The 20,400-nt window shown below is 36.2% G+C and overlaps 2 protein-coding genes across 4 annotated transcripts; both read left to right on the top strand.

Annotated features, from left to right (window-relative positions):
• Positions 1-225: 225 nt before the first annotated feature.
• Positions 226-10,450, top strand: LOC112721845 (uric acid degradation bifunctional protein TTL-like). Of its 3 annotated transcripts, XM_072208064.1 has the most exons (8): positions 226-516; positions 589-669; positions 749-853; positions 4,148-4,194; positions 8,299-8,516; positions 8,607-8,708; positions 9,823-9,916; positions 10,017-10,450. In XM_072208064.1, the coding sequence occupies exons 4-8, from the start codon at positions 4,191-4,193 to the stop codon at positions 10,268-10,270; spliced, it is 672 nt and encodes a 223-aa protein (XP_072064165.1). In that variant the 5' UTR covers positions 226-516; positions 589-669; positions 749-853; positions 4,148-4,190; the 3' UTR covers positions 10,271-10,450. The 3 variants fall into 3 exon arrangements, with proteins under 3 accessions (XP_072064165.1, XP_025628655.1, XP_072064166.1); XM_025772870.3 differs by lacking the exon at positions 4,148-4,194; XM_072208065.1 differs by lacking the exons at positions 226-516; positions 589-669; positions 749-853 and having other exon boundaries at positions 3,710-4,194.
• Positions 10,451-13,118: 2,668 nt separating this feature from the next.
• On the top strand, positions 13,119-15,593 carry LOC112723916 (uncharacterized). The gene is made up of 5 exons (XM_025775274.3): positions 13,119-13,824; positions 14,016-14,231; positions 14,338-14,430; positions 14,527-14,628; positions 15,108-15,593. Exons 1-5 carry the CDS (start codon positions 13,636-13,638, stop codon positions 15,483-15,485), a joined length of 978 nt encoding a protein of 325 aa, XP_025631059.2. The 5' UTR covers positions 13,119-13,635; the 3' UTR covers positions 15,486-15,593.
• The last annotated feature ends 4,807 nt before the right edge of the window (positions 15,594-20,400 follow it).

The following is a 20,400-nucleotide window of genomic DNA, read 5'->3' as shown; positions in this document are numbered from 1 at the left end:
GAAATAATGTAAGGATATATCATCATATCAAAGGTTAAAGAGTATTCAATAATAATAATAATAATAATAATAATAATAATAATAATAATAATAATAATAACACCTTATGCTTCCTATGAGCTGGCACAGGGTGGAATTGAGTAATTGATCCAGTCTTAAATTTTCGTTGACTATTTATTTATTTTTTTTTTGAATTTTCAACTACAATAAATTAGACATACTATACACTACGGCAGAGGCGGACGATAGCTGCGACAAAATAGTGGCATTGGCCATAACCGCTGCTCATTCGAAGGATAGCGGCGCAGGTGAGTGGCGGTCTTTACCGAGGCCGCAAAACACCCCTAGATAGCGGCCCAGCAGTGAAAATCGCCGCTCATTCGGGGTATATATCCTCAGGCCCGCTCGATTTGGCAAGCCTTCTTGGCGCGAAGAGAAGCAGGAGCAGAGGCGCGCAACATGCCCGCCCTTCGTTTCGCAACAATACCTGGCGATTACCTCAAGAAACGCAGCTAAGTAGGTTTCAATTCATTGTTTCAATTCCCCCCGTTTCGTACTTCCAGCATTTGATTCCCCCCAATTGTTCAGAAATCCGCGTCTTGTGTTTTTGGTAGCGCGCCAAACGAGCAGGCGCAGAGCCCCGATTCATCAGCGGAAGAACCCACCCAGGTGAGCATTTGATCACAATTCAATTTGGCCATTCCCCTTGTCCTGTTACAACCATTAATCGAATTCCCCAAATTTGCAGAAACCCCCAATCTTTCGAGCTTTCCTCTGTCATCCACAATTACTGAAACTCATACTCTCTCCTGTCTAGTCGCGCAGTTCCCATCACGACCTCTCCCCGTCACTGGTTAGTCCTGACACTCTGATCTTTTCTTGCTTTTTTCATTCTTGGTTAGAATTTTGCAAAAAAAAATTTGATTTTAACTGTCTTTTAGTGGGGTTAATTGCTGCTCTTGAGTGATTGGAATTAGAAGGTACCCGTTTTTTTGATTTAATGGGTGCTTTGCATTGAAAGTGATAGTTAGAGTAGATAAATCAAAAAAGGGTCGTTATCATTATTATAGGGATGACTTTCCTTGGTTTGCATCTCTATTGCATCTTGTTCCTGTTTTTTTAAGTACCCAAGAATGTGTTTCTTTGGTTTGCATCTCTCCTCCACAGGAGAAATTGAGGAACTTTGCATTCTCTAATCTGCATCTTTTGTTTAATTGATAACTTTATCATGTAAAGTACAAGACATTGGTTTAAATTTATAAATTATATGGAGATGTAATAACAAATATGATGACATAGTACTTGATCATTGCCCTCTTGTGATTCGAATGAGTGGCTAAGATGTATTGTTATGAACTTGGATAAGATGAAGCTTTCTAGGTCTTGCATTTTTTGCTTTCTTTTTGGATTGGAAAAAAGAGATAATTTCATTAAGATGAGAAGATAATACAAATTGGGGATAAGGATTCCCTATACAAAGAATTTGGAATAAGGTTTATTACACGCACACGAGCTTTTCACTTTGTCTTTCTTCTGTATCTCTTGATCTTCTTAGCTATATCTATATCATATCACCAAGAATCTGATCAATCTACTATGAGAAACTATAGTTTCATAAAAACTCTAAAAACTGTTAGCAAAAAAACTGCAATTTTATGTTCTAAATTTGAAACTAATTGTAGTTGATTCCGTTGGTTTTCTTTCTTTCCATGATGCTTCGATCCTTGTTCCAAAAAGATTATAGAATTCAGTTTTTTTTTTCGAAAAATTGATTACAAGAAAAACACGCATGCATGCTAGTTATTTTCATTAAAATATTGATACCATTGTGTGATGAGTGTGGAGTTGAGAAACAAGATTGAGGTGTTTGAGTGATCAGAGGAGCATGTTGATACCATTCTATTGTTTTAATTTTACAGATTCTGTTCTTCTCAATTGATTGTTCATTGTTGCTTTTTTCCTCCCCTTTTTCTTATGATCAATCATCAATGGCAAAATTGAAGAAGTGGATGATGATGAGAAACCGTGTTGTTGTTTGATCATGTGTGTGTTTTTATTTTCATTTTGAAGAATCAAAAGTGGTAACAAAACAAGAAAAGTAAGATTTGTTTGCTGCATGTATGTGTACGAACTTGCAATGGATATTTTCAGTTGATGTTTAATTTCCTGAAGAACCTCTGCATAAACAGAAGAACATAGCTAATAACAAAGTCATTAAAGAAAGATTGAAATTGGGAAAATAAATATAGATTCATGATGTTAAAGTTTGATTTGAAGTGAACTTTCAATTAAGTAACTGGAAATTTGACTATAAGATTTAATTAAGTTATATGTTCGTACAGTATTATCAAAATTTTAAAACAAAATCTCTGTAGTTTATAATTTTATAATTATATTCTGATGTTATATAAATTTTCCAATAGATTCCTAACAAGTAGAAAATGTAAGATACTTGCTGGTTAATAGCTCCCTTTCAGTGCAATGGCAAGGCATGGTAGTTAAACTCTCCCAAGTAGCCAAGACCTTTATATAGTAGTAGAGAAGTTGATTTAAATAGCTACTAGCTCCCTTTCTGTAATTCACCTCTTTTGATGCACCATTTTCTTAAACTCTTGTTGATTCATTTGCTCTTAGCAATAGGCATAACACAGTTATGATGTAACTCTACATATCTAATTCAATATACTTGCTGGTTAACATTCATTATATAACAAGTATATGGTCATGGTTGGATTGATTATGTAGTATTTAATCTTGTTTTTATTGTATTATTAGTTAAATAATCTTATATGGAATCCTAAATTAATCTAGTTTTAAATAGGATGCAAGTTCTGAGGATAATAATAATATCTGGATTAATCTAGTTTTAATTATTAGGATGCAAGTTCTTGGACCTTGTCGATAATAATTTCCTGATTGCATTGACTATGGCTAACTAGGAGGAATGCTACTTTCAATTTGATATTTTCAAACGGTCACATCTCAAGTTGACAAGATCTAGTCAATATTGAGAATAATATCTCTTAAATAATGTGACAGTATCAAATTGAAAGTAACACAAAGATTAAATTAAAGGGAAATTAAGCATTGAATCTTGCTGGAGTAACAGAAAGCAATAGAGTCATTGAATAAAGTGACTTTATTCGATGTACATAATACTTTCATGCTAATCCATCACAAATTTGATTGGATTATTGGATTTGGTCATGCTCTTATATTGTAAATGCAATAATTGCAACTGGATTCGAAGCAAATTCATAGACAAACCTTGTGTGTTTGAAGTCTCCATTAATTGATTCTTGAATGATGGATCAGGCATGGTTCTAAACAAAGTATCTTGATGAGAAGCTTGTGTATTCATTCATTTTCTTAGAATAGGGAGAAAAAAATTGAAGAAAAAAAAAATTAATCTTGTTAGAATGGTTTCATATTATAGCATAAACTAAACTTCTAAATTTTAAGTTATTTTTGTGCAGCATAATCCGTGATAAAATAATTATAATTCTTATCATATAAAATCATTACTGAATACTATTGGCATTTTTTATTGTTTTATGATTTATATCATTTGTTTGGTTTTGTTTTTATACTGTGTATGGTCTTTCATGAAGATGCCGTTTTGTTTGGTGATATAAGAGTCATGAACTAATGATGGTCCATGAGAATCAAATTTAAATGTATTTAACTGAATAGTGTTTTCAATGCTTTAATCATTGATTCTTTGTTTTTTAGAGAATATTATCCATATATCTTTTCCGAAAATATTCCTGAATGAAGGGTTAATAATTTATTTTTTTCACTAAACTAATATATGCTATTTACACGGTCGAAGACAGGGGAACTAAAATTTGGCTTTCTTATAAGCATACAAGGCATAATATATCTACAATTTTAAGATCCTATCCTCTATCTGTTATAATTGTCCACCTAGTTTTTTTTTTAATTGTTTTTTAATTCTAAATTTCAATTATGTTATGTCTTCTATCAATAAGATATTTTGTATATTTTATTCATTGTACTTTATGATTTTTTAGTTATATTCATTGACTTATTTATTTTTAAAATTTTAAATTTATTCTTGTTTTCTTTTTCAATTTTTAAGGAAGTTTTTCTTTGTCTTTTCTTTTTCTGGACTTGGAACCAGCAGTTCTTTCTACCAGTAATCTTTTAAGAAAGCACAGAATTTTGCAATGAGTAAGCCTCTTTTCCAATACCTTTCGTGTGCTTCATGTTATCCGGGATGCAAGTAACTTTGTTTCTATTTCTCTTTTGAATTATTCCGTCGCTCCCTACATGGTATTGCTTGTAATATATTGTCGAATTTATTACGTATGGTACTCTCTCATATCATAATTGTGATCAACTGTTATTGGTTCTCCTAACACACACCCCCTTTTTTTTAGTTCCATTTCTTTTTAATACTAATAATCTATTTGTATGTGCTAATTCATTTATTTAGACATTGATAAGAGCTGGATTACAAAGCCACGGGGTAGTATAGAATATAAGAATGGACTGAATAGATTCCTTGACTTTGCGTTTGACAATGCATCATCCGATGGGATGATACATTGTCCATGCCCTCTGTGTGGGTTCCGGTTTTTCCAAACTAGAGAAGCTGCATACGATCATCTTCTGATGAAACCATTTCCCCCTAACTATACCTTTTGGTTACATCACGGTGAGAGGATTGTAGACGAGAGACCCAGCGGTAGGGAAGAACTAGATTCCACTATAAATTCAGGAGATCAAATGCGTGACATGATCCACGACGCATTCAATTTGCCGGGACTGCAGAATGAGGATGAAGATTCCATGGATGGGCATGCTGGAGCCGTTGCGGATGGGTTGCCGTACTTATCCGAAGGACCTAGTCACGAGGCTCGTGCCTTTCAAGACTTGCTAAAGGACGGCGAGCAGGAATTATATCCGGGATGTTCTAGATTTTCGAAGCTGTCATTCTTGGTCAGGCTGTACCATATAAAGTGCATGTGCGGAGTGAGCAACAAGGCTTTCGGATTGATTCTAGAGCTATTGGGGGATGCCTTTGAGCATGCACAGATTCCGAAGACCTTGCACGATGCCAAGAGGATCATAAGGAAGCTGGGTATTGAGTACAAGAAGATAGATGCATGTCCAAATGACTGCATGCTATACCAGGGTTCCGACCACGGTCTTTCTAGATGCAAACGGTGTGGAGCATCGAGGTGGAAGCAAAAGACCAGGAAGAATGCTTTAGTAAGGATCAACGCCATTGTTAAGAAGAATGGTAAACCTCAGGCGGCGAAAGTTCTTCGTTATTTTCCTCTAATTCCACGGTTGCAGCGATTATTTATGTCCAGCAAGACAGCTGTGGACATGTTGTGGCACAAGAGAGGCACCAACTCTGACGGTTTCTTGAGGCATCCCAGAGACGGCGAGGGTTGGAAAGCATTCGACATGAGATATACTGACTTTTCCTGCGATCCGCGCAGTGTTCGCTTAGCCTTGGCCAGTGATGGCTTCAATCCTTACGGAAACCTCAGTTCAAAGTACTCAATATGGCCAGTGATTCTTATTCCATACAACTTACCCCCATGGATTTGCATGAAACAAACCAACTTTATACTCTCTATGATTATTCCCGGTCCTAAAATGCCTGGCAATGACATAGATGTATACCTGCAGCCCCTGATCGATGAGTTGAAGCAGTTGTGGGCCGGTGTTGATACCTACGACGTCAGTCAGAAGAAAACATTCAAGATGCGTGCAGCGTTGATGTGGACTATCAGCGATTTTCCTGGCTTGGGCAATTTATCTGGTTGGAATACGTACGGCGGGAGAGCTTGCCCCACGTGTAATTTGGACGCCGAGACTAGGCGACTCACCTTCAGTCAGAAATGGTGTTATATGGGTCATCGTCGCTTCTTGAATCGCGATCACAGATATAGACAAGACCGGATTAGATTTGATGGTAAAGTAGAGGATAGATCCCCACCTACCAAATTGACTGGCAGGGATATCCTGAGACAATTGGAGGGTGTGCCCGTCTCACAGGGCAAGGTGCAAGCGGTGGGGGGTAAAAGAAGACGCGGACATCAGACCGTGCTGCAAGACGAGTCACCCTGGAAGAAGAGGAGTGTATTCTTTGATTTGCCATACTGGGAGAACAACGAATTACGTCACAACCTTGACGTCATGCACATAGAGAAGAATGTGTGCGACAACATTGTATTCACCATGTTGAACGAGAGCGGTAAATCCAAAGACCACCTAAAAGCTCGTAAAGATCTCCAGTTGATGGGAATCAGGCATGATATGTGGCCACTTGAAGGTGGAAAGTATCCCGCTGCAGTCTTTACCATGTCGAACCCACAGAAGGATGTCTTTCTTAGGACCATCAAGAATGTGGTCTTTCCAGACGGGTACTCTAGCAACATCTCTCGCTGTGTTGACTTAAAACAGCGCAAGTTATTTGGTTTGAAGAGTCATGACTGCCATGTTCTAATGGAACATCTGTTGCCAGTTGCGTCAAAACACGTATTGCCCACCCCAGTGTCCGCCGTCTTGGCTGATTTATCAGCCTTCTTCCGACTAATATGTAGTAAATCTATAGATCCTCAACAACTTCCTCTCCTTCAGGATCGTGTGGTCCATACTCTGTGCCACATGGAGATGATATTTCCACCTTCCTTCTTCACAGTTATGGTTCATCTAACGGTGCATTTGGTTGAGGAGGTACGTCTCGGTGGCCCAGTGCACTACCGGTGGATGTACCCAATCGAGAGGTAAAGATCTACTTAGGCTTTTTCGGCCTGTTTTAGTAGGATATCTGTCACCTAGTAATTTATGTTATGTTCTCGAAGGTACCTATGTCGTCTCAAGCAGTACGTGCGTAATAGGGCCCAACCAGAAGGATCGATTGCAGAGGGCTACCTATCCGAGGAGGTTCTCACATTCTGTTCAAGATACCTAGATAACGTGGAGACTAGGATCAACCGACCGACACGCGTTGACGACCGTCCGAGCGATGCTCCACCGAGCGAGATTGCCAACATGTTCCCAGAGGTTGGAAAGGCAGTCGGGGCAGCTTCATTTTTCACACTAAGTCCAACCGAAAAGCTTCAGGCACATCGTCATGTACTGGTTAACTGCATTGCTGTAGAGAAATTCTTGGAGTACGTATAGAGCTTGGGTTCTAAAATTATACAATGAGCCAATTTGATATTGATGGTACTGAACTTGAAGTATCTTTTTATGTGCACAGTGAGTACAGAGCCATCACAAAAAGAAAACTGGGAAGTAAAACAAGGTCCCAGTCTCACATAGATAGTGTTGTGCACAGAGGATTTTCAAACTGGCTCAGGCATGAGGTAATCTCTAAAATCCAAGGATCCTACTACCCTTTGGTGCTTTCTTGCCTCTAATGTTTCAATGCCAGGTCCCATTTGGAAGCACCAATCATTCGAACGAGTTGCAATGACTCGCCTGCGGTCCAATTGCTCAGGCCAAACGCTATCAGGCGTACAACGTCAATGGATTTAAATTTAGGACCATGTCAAGGGAGGAAGGGATGAAAACACAGAATAGCGGGGTTTATGTCACTTCGGATACTAGAAGTTATGCAAGTAAACGGGATGCCAATGTTGCTGTTGGCGGTGTCGCGTATTACGGGAGATTAGTAGACATCATCGAGCTTAACTACAGTGGTCAATTCACTGTAGTCTTGTTCAAGTGTCTTTGGGCAGATACCACGTCGGGGAGAGGCATCCGACAAGATGTTTTGGGCCACACCTGTGTCAATTTTGCCATGCCGATTCACACCGGTGAACATGAAGACGATGAGCCGTACATCTTGGCATCTGAGGCGCGTCTTGTGTTCTACGTGGAGGATGAGGTGGAGAGCGGATGGAGTGTAGTAGTCCATGTGAAGCCAAGAGATTTGTTTGACATGGGCGAAGATTATGAACACTGTGAGGTCGACCTTCATCCACAGTCTTGTATGACTAGCTTGCCTGAATTTGATGTCGAAGGCCTGCGGTTGACAAGAGACGGCGATTTAGAGGAGACCATTACCGACGGGGTTGAAGATTGTGATGAGGCAGCCGATTCCTAAAATACTGAGTTGTATTTAGTGGAGTATATTTTAGTCATATCATTAGACAGTATATCATTAGACAGTAGGTTGAATGGAATGAGTTTTCTTATATTCTTTAAAATTTATCCTTTTATATAAAATTCTCTTATCTAATTGGGTCTTCACAATATTTAAAATTTATACTGTCCTTGAACATTCTTTACATCTCCGTTGACTTTCAGGGAAATTGGAGAGCAGAGACTTCTTTCTCATTTCCAGAAGCCATTGGTTTGCAGAGAAGATGATAGATGCGTCTCCTTTCTCTTCATTGGAGGACGCAATCTCATTTGCAAGGCAGTTGTGGTTCAAAGAGTCCCGTATACAATCATGGTTGGATGCCTTCTCTGGACACAGTCACCTCTTTCGAGCCATTCGTTATGCCCCGGGATCAATGATGAGGGTTTGTTTGCCGCTGCCCGATTTAATTTTGTAAATCCTTTTCTTATTCGTGAATGAAACCCATATTCACATGGTTATGTTTAAATTTTAGGAAATGCTTCATTGGGACCGAAAGTACCGGGCTAAATTTGGGTTTGAGTTTATAACAAGTACGGAAACATGGTTATCACAGGAAATACTTGACGAGGTGAAGGTAAAATAGTTTATATTTTCCTTGCTATTTATCTAAAGTATATAAAACTGAACCTTGATATTTGCTTTCTAGAGTTAATAAATTTGAGTCATTAAGGCGAATCACCTTTGAGGCTGGGTAGTTTAATTGTATTTTGTATAGCAAGATTAACTTGATGAGATATGTTTGCTAGAAGATAATAGCATATAATAGAGAGTTTATAGTTGTACTCAATCATATAATATAGACCCTCTTGCAAAAAGTTTTAGAAGGGTTGTGTTAACTATAAGGAGAAGTATTAGAAGGATATTTAGGAAGGTATATCCGTATGCATAAAAGAATTTCTAAGTTGCAACAAGAAGGGCATTCTCTTCTGGATAAAATCTATAAGTTGTGAAAGTAATAGGATCGAACAAGAATAAATGTAGGGGATGAAATGTGGAGGAAGAAAAGATTTGCTCGAGGAGGAAACCTGGCACAACCAGCAGCCCTTTAGCTGCTCTAATGCAACACTGCTGGCATGCAGATTAGAGCAGATTGAATGTAGCTGTTACATATTCATATATGGTATGATGACATATGGAAGAGAAGTGGTGGCTTGCAGCAGCATGTAGTGATCTGGCAGTAAGGGGCTGCAATTTTAGTGGCAATGAGGCAGTTCTTTCCTGCATTGGTTCAGTAGTACAGTGTTGAGGTGCTGCAGTACCTGGGGGAAGGTTGCTCTTGACGTTAGTTTGTGGCACTAGAATGGGAACTGGAGATTGGGATGTTTACTGATCGAGCTGTTGGTTTTTGTGATCTTTGAGCTATGTGCTGCATTTCTTTTCTGAACTTTCTTCAATTGGTATGGCTATGTTTTGGAACATGCAGCTAAGCATGAGATTAAGGCTATTTTTTGAACTGATTAAAGTTTTCCTTTTTCTTTATCGTTTTACTTATTCTGGATTTGTTGCATTGTGAATATATGGTTTTGTTGTTTTGGGGTTCTGGTTGAAAAGCTCCCGCAAGGCAACATTATTGCACTATAGGCGGGCAGCACACTGTATGTGTATATGCATAAAGGGCATGGGACAGATGGTTATCACAGGTTCTTGCAAAAAGTTTTTCTACATTATCTTGGTGGTGTGTTGTGTAGGTACGCTATGAAAATACTCTTGTTGTTGAACTGGATATTGCAGCACGAGAGGAATTCAAACTCATAGAACATGGACTCGAACGACTATGGGAACGTAAGATGATCAACTTTTTAGTAGTTTAATTAGTATGATTATGTTCATACACTGATTCTGGATATTCTGTGCTTATATTTGGCTATGATGTACCTCTCAGGATTAGCTCGATCCCAAATTCAGGAGGCATCGGTAGAAACGGGGGAGGTGGTTCCGGATTCAGTGGAGAAAGAGGCCGTTGTCTCCTCCGATAACTCTGAAGAGGCTGATTCTGCTGGACAAAAGGGTTCGATGCTGTCATATGACCTCAATAAAACGCCAGATGAGAATGAATATCCGTATAGTGGAATGTCTCCTGATAAGAAGAATGCTTGGCACCTATCTATGTGGGCGACACGATACCTGAACCCTTGAGGATATTGCAATAGTATAATTGAAAATTTTGGTTTCAAATTTATAGGATGCCCAAAACTTGTGTTTTGAAGTTGTCATAACGCTTCATATTATTTTTAGGGATTGTTAGTATGCTGCATTGAAGACCATTAGTCTACTATTTTAACTATTTCTGCATTTTTTTATTTTGACTACTCCAAGATGCTGATTAATATAAAGTTTTTTGGGACAAATTCAGTTTCATTGTTGTTGGCAATGAAAATATGCCAAATGATCAACAAGCCCAATTTGATTTTCCAGGCATTGCAGAATAATCTTTGCTGTACGTGTATCATTCAAGATACACAAAAAAATAAAGGTTTCAATTGCCATGAAATTGTCACTATTTCAATTTCACGGTGTTGAATGCTTATGTTTAAGTACAAAGTCCTTGCAAACAATAAAATGGGAATAATAACTAGTGAAAAATTTAAGTTCAAATCTTGTTAAATGCTACAAATGCTACAGTATGAGCAAATAGAAAGTATGGCAAATCCTTTGCAAAATAGAAAGATAAGAACCAGCTGCACCATGAACTGCGGCAAAATTGGCAAAAGTTTCTCCTCCACTGAAATATCATAACCATAGTGAAGATAGATGTGATAGAAATGGATGGGAAGAAATTTGGATCAAGAACCAGGATAATAGGGATGTTGTAAATTATGGGATAGATCCTGAAATGGACAATAAGTCCATAGTAAAATATATTATTTTAGCATTAAATACAAAAATTTTATCACTGTTAATATATATAACAATCAAAATTTATTTATAGATATTGAATAATTAATAATAAAATACAAAAAAATTATTAACGAAAATTTTGGTAAAAATATAATTTACCAAAACGTAAAAATTCTTGTAAGGTATTTTAAAAAAATAATCTAATTATTAAATTATATTAAAAATACAATTTAATCAATAAAAGAATAAATTTTTAACGGGTATTTTGGTAAATAAAATTTAATGATAAATGATAAAATTTGTACTAATGGATTTTTACTTTAAATTAAATATTTTTTTCTTATAAAATGGATATACTTAACATTAGTTAATACAAAAGGTTTAAAATGGTTTAAAGAGAAACTTTTATTATTATTATTATTATTATTATTATTATTATTATTATTATTATTATTATGATTATTATTACTATTATTATTAAAATTATTATTATTAATATTTCTAAATTAAAGAAGCGGTAATAAATTTTGATTGTACAATATTTTTATTGTTTCAATTTCCTCTTGCTATAATCATTCCCGCGTCTCACAATTTTTTCTTTTTATTTGGGCAATGCTATGATCATTATATAACAACTAGTGGGTATGGTTTTACCCAATTTCAAAAAAACCCAGCTACTGCGCCCTACCCCTTCTCCTCACTCCTTATACACATTAAAACCCACAAAGCCCTAGCTCACTATTCTGCTCTGTCTTTGTTGTCGACGAAGAGTACTGCTCATCCGCATCCTTGATTTTCAGGTTCAGAACCTCCCGGTCACCTCGCTCTCTCTATCATTTCAAGTTCCAGAACCTGCCACCCTCTCTATCCCGGTAACCACCCCAATTTCTTTCAAATACATTTGTGATCTTCTAATGTTATTGCTTCTTGCTATCTGTCAATACTTGTTGGGAAACAAGTGTTGTGTTTACTTTCACAATTTAGAATGAGAGGTGGAGTATAGGTTCATTACTACTACTGTAATTATCTTGCTTCTCATGTACCCATGAAGATTCTGACTTTAATATGTTTTGATGAACTTGGATGCATCATAAGCTTGCATTTATGCCATCTACAACTTGATTTATCATATATGCCATTTTTATCAACTCAGAATATGCTTGGGAGTTTGATGTAATTAGGAAAAAAGGATGAAGGGTAGAGATTTTGGGAATTAAGAACTCCCAGTTATAGGTTGAAAATTTGTTATTAACCAATTATTACATACACAATAAAATTGGAATAGTTACTTGGTTAGCAAATAAGCGTGTTATGTGTTGTAACTTCTCCCCTGTTTACACGTTACCATTGGTACATATTATTAAAAGTTATTTGTGTTTGGACTTTGGTAATGAACAAATCAAGAATAGAGTCATGGGTGAAACATTATTTTATTTTTTATATAATCAAAGTATGCTTGTTTTTTTCATTTTTCTTTTTTTAATAAAATGGCACATTTGTAAATAAGGTTGCTTAGTGAAGAAGAATGGATTTCGGCAGTTCCAAAAGAGTGAGTACTATTGTTTTAGTGGTATGATATAATGCTACACGACAACAAGATAAGCAAATTTGGTCCATATATATATACTAGAGTTTTAATGATTAATTAGGTCATACAGGGACATTTTTTCTATTAGATTTTGTTATTTAACTTTTCAAGATTTAGCTATTTCAGATAAGCAAATATTTGTAACTTATATATAGGTCAGACAAATTATGCTTATATAGAGATCTATGCTGGTGGGTTTCTTAGTCAGGACCTTGTAGTATTTTTAATAGTCCAATTTTGGTGCATTTGTATTGTGCTTGTAAATGCATTTAGATAACTGTGTCAAAAATTTAGTTTTTCACATTGCTAATTATTTTGACGTGCCGGGCAATATTGTTCAAATGCATCTTTTAAATTCTTGTAGCAAATCATTACTATTGACTACTATAAACCCAGATTATGAAACATGTATATACCTTCTGCTCCAGTGATTTTTTCTGTTATAATTGTTGATGAATGCTGTTCGAACTCGATCATGGTTACACAAAAATTATTTTAATTGGATATTAATTTGACTTGATTTTATCCTGTCCACTGGTGTTATGGCATTTAGATGGCTAGGAAAGGTCGGTACACGAAAAAGCCAAAATCAGGACCAGGATGTCAGCAACCTCTAACCGCTCCACCTTCGGGCTCAGGTTCCCACCAGGCTGACTCTCAAGTCCTCCCCGCTGGTGGTGACGGCATCCCTCCAACTTCCCGCCCATTTCGTCCGCCGCGCAGTGAACCTAGGCCTGCTACACAAATGAGCGCAAATAGCGTTCACAACTCGGAGCTAGGCCAGGAGACCCTTTTGGAGGCTAATGCTCCAGAGGTAGAATCTCGTGATCATGAAGATGACGACCACTCTAGTGCTTCTGGAGCTCAGAGTCATAAAAGGCGCAAGACTACAGAATTTTGGACAGTTAAGATAATCGGTAACGTATTTTATAATTTTTCTATGATCGATTTGAGCTATGTTAAATAATTTTTTTCGTGCATACTTTCAACAACGGATGCACACATAAGGATTTATATTTTGCTTATAGATTCTGACGGCACAGTCAAGCCGGCAAGATTAAGCGTGAGGGAGGCTATGGAACGGCCTAATGGGAGAAGGATCGTGCTGAGATTCAACAACGAAATGCAGCCAATTGGAGACGAGGCTGGACTGCTAAGTGGGGTGCTTGGTCTGCTTGGATCTGACTACGCAAAATTTCCTATCGGTAAGGAAAGTTGGCACAAGGTTACCACTAAAAACAAGGTGTATAACGAATGTGTGAAGGTAAAGATTTAAATCCCCTTTGTAACAAATTTGCTTATTGTTCAATTATTGACAAATTGTATTATGAAATATATGTGCAGTAAAAATTTCAAATCTGCTTCAATTTAAATCCCCTTTGTAACGATTTAAAACCCCTTTGTAACAAATTTATTTTATTAACAAATCTGCTTATTGTTCATTTATATGTGCAGCAAATTTTTCATTTTGACGAAGATAGTGAAGGTAGTATCAAGAAATATATTTTGCAAAGTATGGGAAGGTCTTGGAAGGAAACTAGGCTGAGGTTGTATAATGCCTTCTACGAGCCAACATTCACATTTGAGCAGAATATCGAGCACCGTCCGCCAGGAATTGATCGAGAGCACTGGAGAGAGTTCCTAGAATATCGCGCCAAACCTGAGACGAAGGTAATCCAGTATACCATTGGTAGAATGTGCTGTATTTTATGTAGCATTAAGTGCTGTTAAATCAGTATCTAATTGTGACTTTAATTTGGCTTTTATGGACCGATAGGAGAAATGCAAGAAGAACGCGACTAATCGATCAAAACAAGTATATACCCACACTGGCGGTTCAAAAAGCTTCGCACGGCGGATGGAAGAAGAGGTACTCCACTTGTTATTCACTGTTTGGACTATCTATATGACTTCAGTTTTCTTGATTGCGTGGAATACGGTAATGGCGTAAATGTTGTTGTTACAGTCTGAAGAACAAGGAAGAAGAATTGGTAGAGGAGAGCTATGGATAAAAGTGCACAAGAAAAATGATGGCTCCTATATGAATGAGGAAGCAAGGGCAATTGGTGTAAGTACTACTTCTCATAAATTTTCGGTAAAATTATGTTTTCAAATACGTTAATAGTTTAGTTCTCTATTATATTTTGTTCTGTTTTTCTTTGCTGAATGGTTTGGACTTGGGTTAGAAACAGCAAGAAGGTATTGAAAGATGAGTTTCTATCAATCCTAATTCAAAATGGACCCACGGAAAATTTTTTTTCCAACACTGGTTTCTTTTATTAAGTTTGCTATTTTACCTCAGTTATTTCTAGAGAGTTTAAACTTCTATGTAATTTAGAGACAGCTAGGTTTAAATTGAAATAAATCAATTTAAATTATTCCTTATTTCTTTTTATAGTGTTAGCAACATCCTATGTGACGTGCGTTATTTTGGTTGTTTTACATAAATTACTTTCGAACCATATATCTTTCTCTCATATTTGACTGAGTTTTTATTGACATAGACCGATAAATGCTATGATTGTATTTGCTAATTTGTGTCTGTAGGAAAGAATTGAGGAGATTGAGCAACAGGATGAATCTTCTAGAGTGTTGTCTCAAAATGACTCCATTGCTCAGGTTTTTGGTAAAGAGAAACCGGGTAGAGTACGTGGTATGGGTTTCGGTCCGACTCCTACCCAACTCTTCGGTTCGAATTCACGTGCGCCAGGCAACAGAGTCGAAGAAGAGGAGACCCAGAGGAAGTTGTGTGCACTGGAGGCAGAATTGGAAAGCGAGAAGTTGAAGAGGAAGGCGATGGAAGACGAGGCAGCAGCAGATAAGAAAAAGATGCAGGCGATGGAGAGAGCTCTGATTTATCTTTTTCAAAGGCAGGGTGAGGAGCTGCCGGGAGACATCGCTGTAGGGATGAGTTCCGTCGAATGAAAGAGTGAACAATAATAGTAGGATTAGATAGTGTTTGGATCGAATCAAGTATTTTTTTTCTTTAAATTAGACTATGCAACTCTTTGCAAGAGATTTGTACTCTTCATATTTTTATGAAAATATTATTTTGGCTTGCAGATAATTTATTTGTTTTTTGTACAATTTTACATTCTAAATTCTAAAATATATTAACACTTAAGATATTACAAAAATCTAAAAAGCCACAAAAAGAAAACAAAATAGTTCTGATATTAAAAATTACACGATTTTTTTAATAAAAATTCTATTTTCCTGTTTTTTAATTATTCTTAATTTTGCGGCGGTTTAGAACAGCCGGAAAATCGAACAAAGTAATTGGAAAATTTGCATAGATTGCGGCGGTTACAAACCGCCAGAGAATGTTTCGGAAAAACTGGACCGTTTTGTGGCGGCTCTAAAAACGCCGCAAAACAAGCGGCATCAAGCAAAGATCAAACTGAATTGTGGCGGTTTTGGAACCGCCGGTGAACATGCCAGTAATTGTGTCACCCTCGTTTAGCGGCGGTTTTTTGAACGAACGCCGCGAAATACTTATTTGGCGGCGGTTATGCCAGCGGTTATTAAAAACCGACGCCGAATATAACCCCCGCGCCCATAACCGTGGCAGTTGGGAGAGCCGCCGGTCTTTGATTTTGCGGCGGTTTAAAACCGCCGCTAATCATTTTAAAAAACGCCGCTATGCTCCGCCTCTGCTGTAGTGATATTTGACTATACATGTATATTTGTGTCATTATAATAATTTTAAGCATCAACTGGATTTTTAAAACAAACAAATAAAAAACAAAAATAATGCACAAAAAAAAAAACATATTAATTAGATGGCATCCTAAACAAAATGCTGTAACTATAGTAGTATTTCTGACACAATTTATATATAAATTCCAGCATGGAATGATTTAAAATTGAAGCTGTAATAATTCAATTATTTTCATTTAGAGATGGAAAAAAATAGCATATTTTCAAGCGAACTTCTTTAGGGCTATATTTTTCCAGCATGGAATTTCTCTAGCATATTTCCAACTAAACTAACACTCGCCAATTTAATCATGGGCTATATAAGGCAAGCATTTTTATTTTTCCGATTATATATTAGAAAAAATGCATATCCACAGAAGACAAAAAATAACTTCATCATCGCCACCAGCCTTCATAACCGCTTTCATTAAATTTTCAGGCACAATATTTTTCTTCCTTTATTTTCTCATAACAAAACAATATTTAGAATGCAATCATCACAAAAAATCAAATAAAACAAAAAGAACCAAAGATATATACCTCTTCTCACCTTCAGAAAGTGGCTTCTTCTTTGGTGGTGCAAGGTCTTGTCTAGTTCATTCACAACTATATTCACTGACAACAACAACATTCAGTGAATTTCGTAAACATGATTTTAACTCCTAGTTATCTGCTACCACTGCAAAAAAAAAAAAGATCACATAAATTTCCTAAAATTCAATATACAAACCCTAAAATCACATTATCACAATGAAACCATCTCATCAAACCATCGTATATTTAAGCTTCAAACAAAAAATAAACTGCTCCTATTCATCAAAATTCAATTTACCTAAGTTTATCTTAACATTGTTAGCATTAGCTTGCTATTTGTCTTCATATCAGCATTCAGAATTTCACCCAATTTAAGAACATGTATAAAAAATCAGCTTTATTTTTGCCAAAAATCGTATTCATTGTTGAATAGTTTCAATTTTTCACAGAAGATTTGCCTAACATTAATGTCGTGAGTTTGTTAACATCAATGTCACAAGCTTTTAAAAGAAAGTTATCAAATTAACCGTATCCAAGAACAAATAACACCATTTTACCATCTAAGCCACTACTAAAGTTAGTATGAAACCAATAATTAATCATTGTGAAAACCAAAGTTCAATGAAACTGTATTTATAAGAATTAAGAGGCTCAACAAAATATCAATATACAGAATTCCTAGCTGAGCATCTAAAAAGAAGAAGAAAAAAGAGCAAGCTAATGCTGTAATCCAGGAAACAAAGGATCATAACGAAAAAGCTCAACATACTGTTTCAGATAAAAGAAAAGAAAATCATCCTTCCAACCCACATCTTATTGGTACCACTATGATAGAATAACATATATACTAAAACTTTTTTAACAAAGATTTGTATTTCTCTATCAAGTAAATACAAATAAAAGAATAGTCTCATCTGATAAATTATACAGAATTGATATGAGAATTGATAAGCAATTCTAAATTACATTTCTATTCAGAAAATTCTAAATCCTAATCCTTTGCAATGAAGCATTAAGAACATCAATAATTCCATCAAAACTACTAAGCTTGGAACCCACCAGAGAGATAAAATTACTAAACTAACCTCTTCTTTTAAAGGAATCATGGACAATTTCAATCAGAAAATATTGCTTTCAACCTGTTGTTTCTTAATTCAAACACATTAAAACACAAAATAATTATTCTTCATCTCGAGGCATTGTCCATACCAAAGCAGTTAACTAAATGACAATCCATTTGTTCATACAAACAATCAGATAGAAAGAGAGCGCGAGAAAGAAAGAAGAGGAAGAGAGATAGAGATAATCTAGAAAAGAATTGATTATGATAGTGTGCTAGTTAAAAAGTTTATTTGACTACTACATTCTTGATTTAGCTACTTGATCTATTATAGTTTATGCATACTCCTGCAGAATCCAGAATTCAAGTTAAATCACCAATTCAAATTAATTCACCAACTCATGTTCATGAAATACATCAAATAGACTAAACAGAAACATTAACAAAAATTAATTTCAATTCCTTACTTTATACTTTCTCACTATATACATGTCCATTACCAAGCACACTGATTGAACAATCTATCATTTTATATCTGCATAAAGGAATAGATGACAATTCATAACATGTATGAACTTACAAAGTAGATTCAAAATACAAAATCACTACCCCATAAAATATTTTGGATACAGTAAATAGACTTGTAAAATCATCAGCATGTTCATATTATTTGTATAAAGTTATGTATGTATAAGCTATGACCGTAGTCAAATTAAGTATACCAAAACTAGTTCCTCAATGATTATAGAGCTGTTTTCGTCCTTTTCAAAATGTTCATAAGAACACCGTGCATGTTGCTCCAACCTATCAAGTGCTTCAAGTTGATGAACACTGAGTGTAGCTGCACAAAGCTCATCAAAATTCATCCTTCTATATTGCAATGCATTAAGCTGCAACCCAAATTCATTTTAATCAGCGAGCACTATTGGTGCAAATGCTATTTATATAATGTGTGGAAGTATTAGTATATTTAAATCATAGAACTTACTGATCCAGAAAAGTCAAGAATGCATGATTCCATAGCATTTATTGCCTTTTTCATCGAGATCTGACCATGTCAAATTTGTGAGATGGCAAACACCATCATCTTAACCAAGTATATAAAAAGATTTTGAAACAAAACTAACCGCTTTGATGTTTTCTAGGCTAATGGTTCCATTTTTGTTTGGCTCCAAAAGTGTAAACTCCTCCTTTAAATAAAGCAGTTCGTTTACAGTTAATGTCTTAGAGACTTAGACAGTGCCTGTGTTGCTGCCCATGAAAATAATATTCTGCTTAGTTATTGAGAAGCTTAATGTATAGTGGGATCATTTAAAAGCAGAAAGAACAATAAATAACAAAGAAAAAAAAGTACCTAAAAATGCAATGCTTCAGCCACCTTCAATATTGGCAGGCGGTGTCCTGTCTGGTGCGTCTGGTAGCCATTTTTCATTACATTCAAGTTCAGAGTCAGTCATGAGCAGCATGAAAGAAAAGGATACCACGTAGCTGTTGCACAATATCTTTAAGTGTGCTTTCTTCTTTTTTCAATTTTGAAGGCTCAGCCTCATCCTTAGGCAGAGCTGATTTAGCTTTTTCAATTTATTCCATCCAAAGCTTGACACCATCTCTGAAGAAGGGAAAACTGTGCAAGGTTAGGGCTAGGACTTTCTACAGGTCCGAATTACACATTCTCTATCTTCTCTGTCAGTTACTGCTTCCATCACCAGCGAATTCTTCCTACTTTTTCACCGGTGATATGTCTAGGTTTTGAACCACAAATTGATTTATGGATACTCCACATCTGCCTCAATCATAGGGAGAGAGAGAAAAAGAAAGATAAAAGAAATCAAGTAATGATCTGATTTTTAAAATATGCATTTAAACGTTACACAACTAACCTCAAATGGATCACTCTGCAGAATGCTGCTTGATAGGTAAATGGACACAGTTTTACGGATCCAACAGCGGCGGTGGCATCCATTACCGTGGTCACCTCATTTCTCTTCTTTTCTCTATGGATCTAGCATCCTTCTCTGTGACCGTCGCTGTCGACGCCACCCTCTTCTCCTTCTTCCGTCGTTCTTTGTTTCTTTACCGTTGTTTTCTTCTTCTCTTCTCTGCGACATCGAAAGAGAAAGTCTTTCCCTTGCTGGTGCCAATTACTCCCCCTTTCAAAACTTACAGTGCACTCTCTCATCTTCTCTTCTTGTTAACAATAGAAATGCAGCTGCAACAAAACCATTTCCAATTTGAATTTGAATCAAAATCCCGCCCAATTACTTCTTTATTTGAGAACTGCCAGCTGCCCAACTTTGAGAGCAAGAACTTGTCAATTACACATAGCTCCACGTGTTGGTAATAAAATGCTCCACTTGTCACTCACAGACCACTTTACTACTCTCCAATGAGATATTAATAGATAATGCACACCAAAAAAGAAAACATATTAATTAGATGGCATCCTAAACAAAATGCTGTAACTATAGCAGTATTTCTGACACAATTCATATAAATTCCAGCATGGAATGATTTAAAATTGAAGCTGTGATAATTTAATTATTTCCA

The sequence above is a fragment of the Arachis hypogaea genome, chromosome 11 (genome assembly GCF_003086295.3).
Source record: "Arachis hypogaea cultivar Tifrunner chromosome 11, arahy.Tifrunner.gnm2.J5K5, whole genome shotgun sequence".
Taxonomy (NCBI): Eukaryota; Viridiplantae; Streptophyta; class Magnoliopsida; order Fabales; family Fabaceae; genus Arachis; species Arachis hypogaea.
This window is presented reverse-complemented; position numbering and strand designations above follow the sequence as displayed.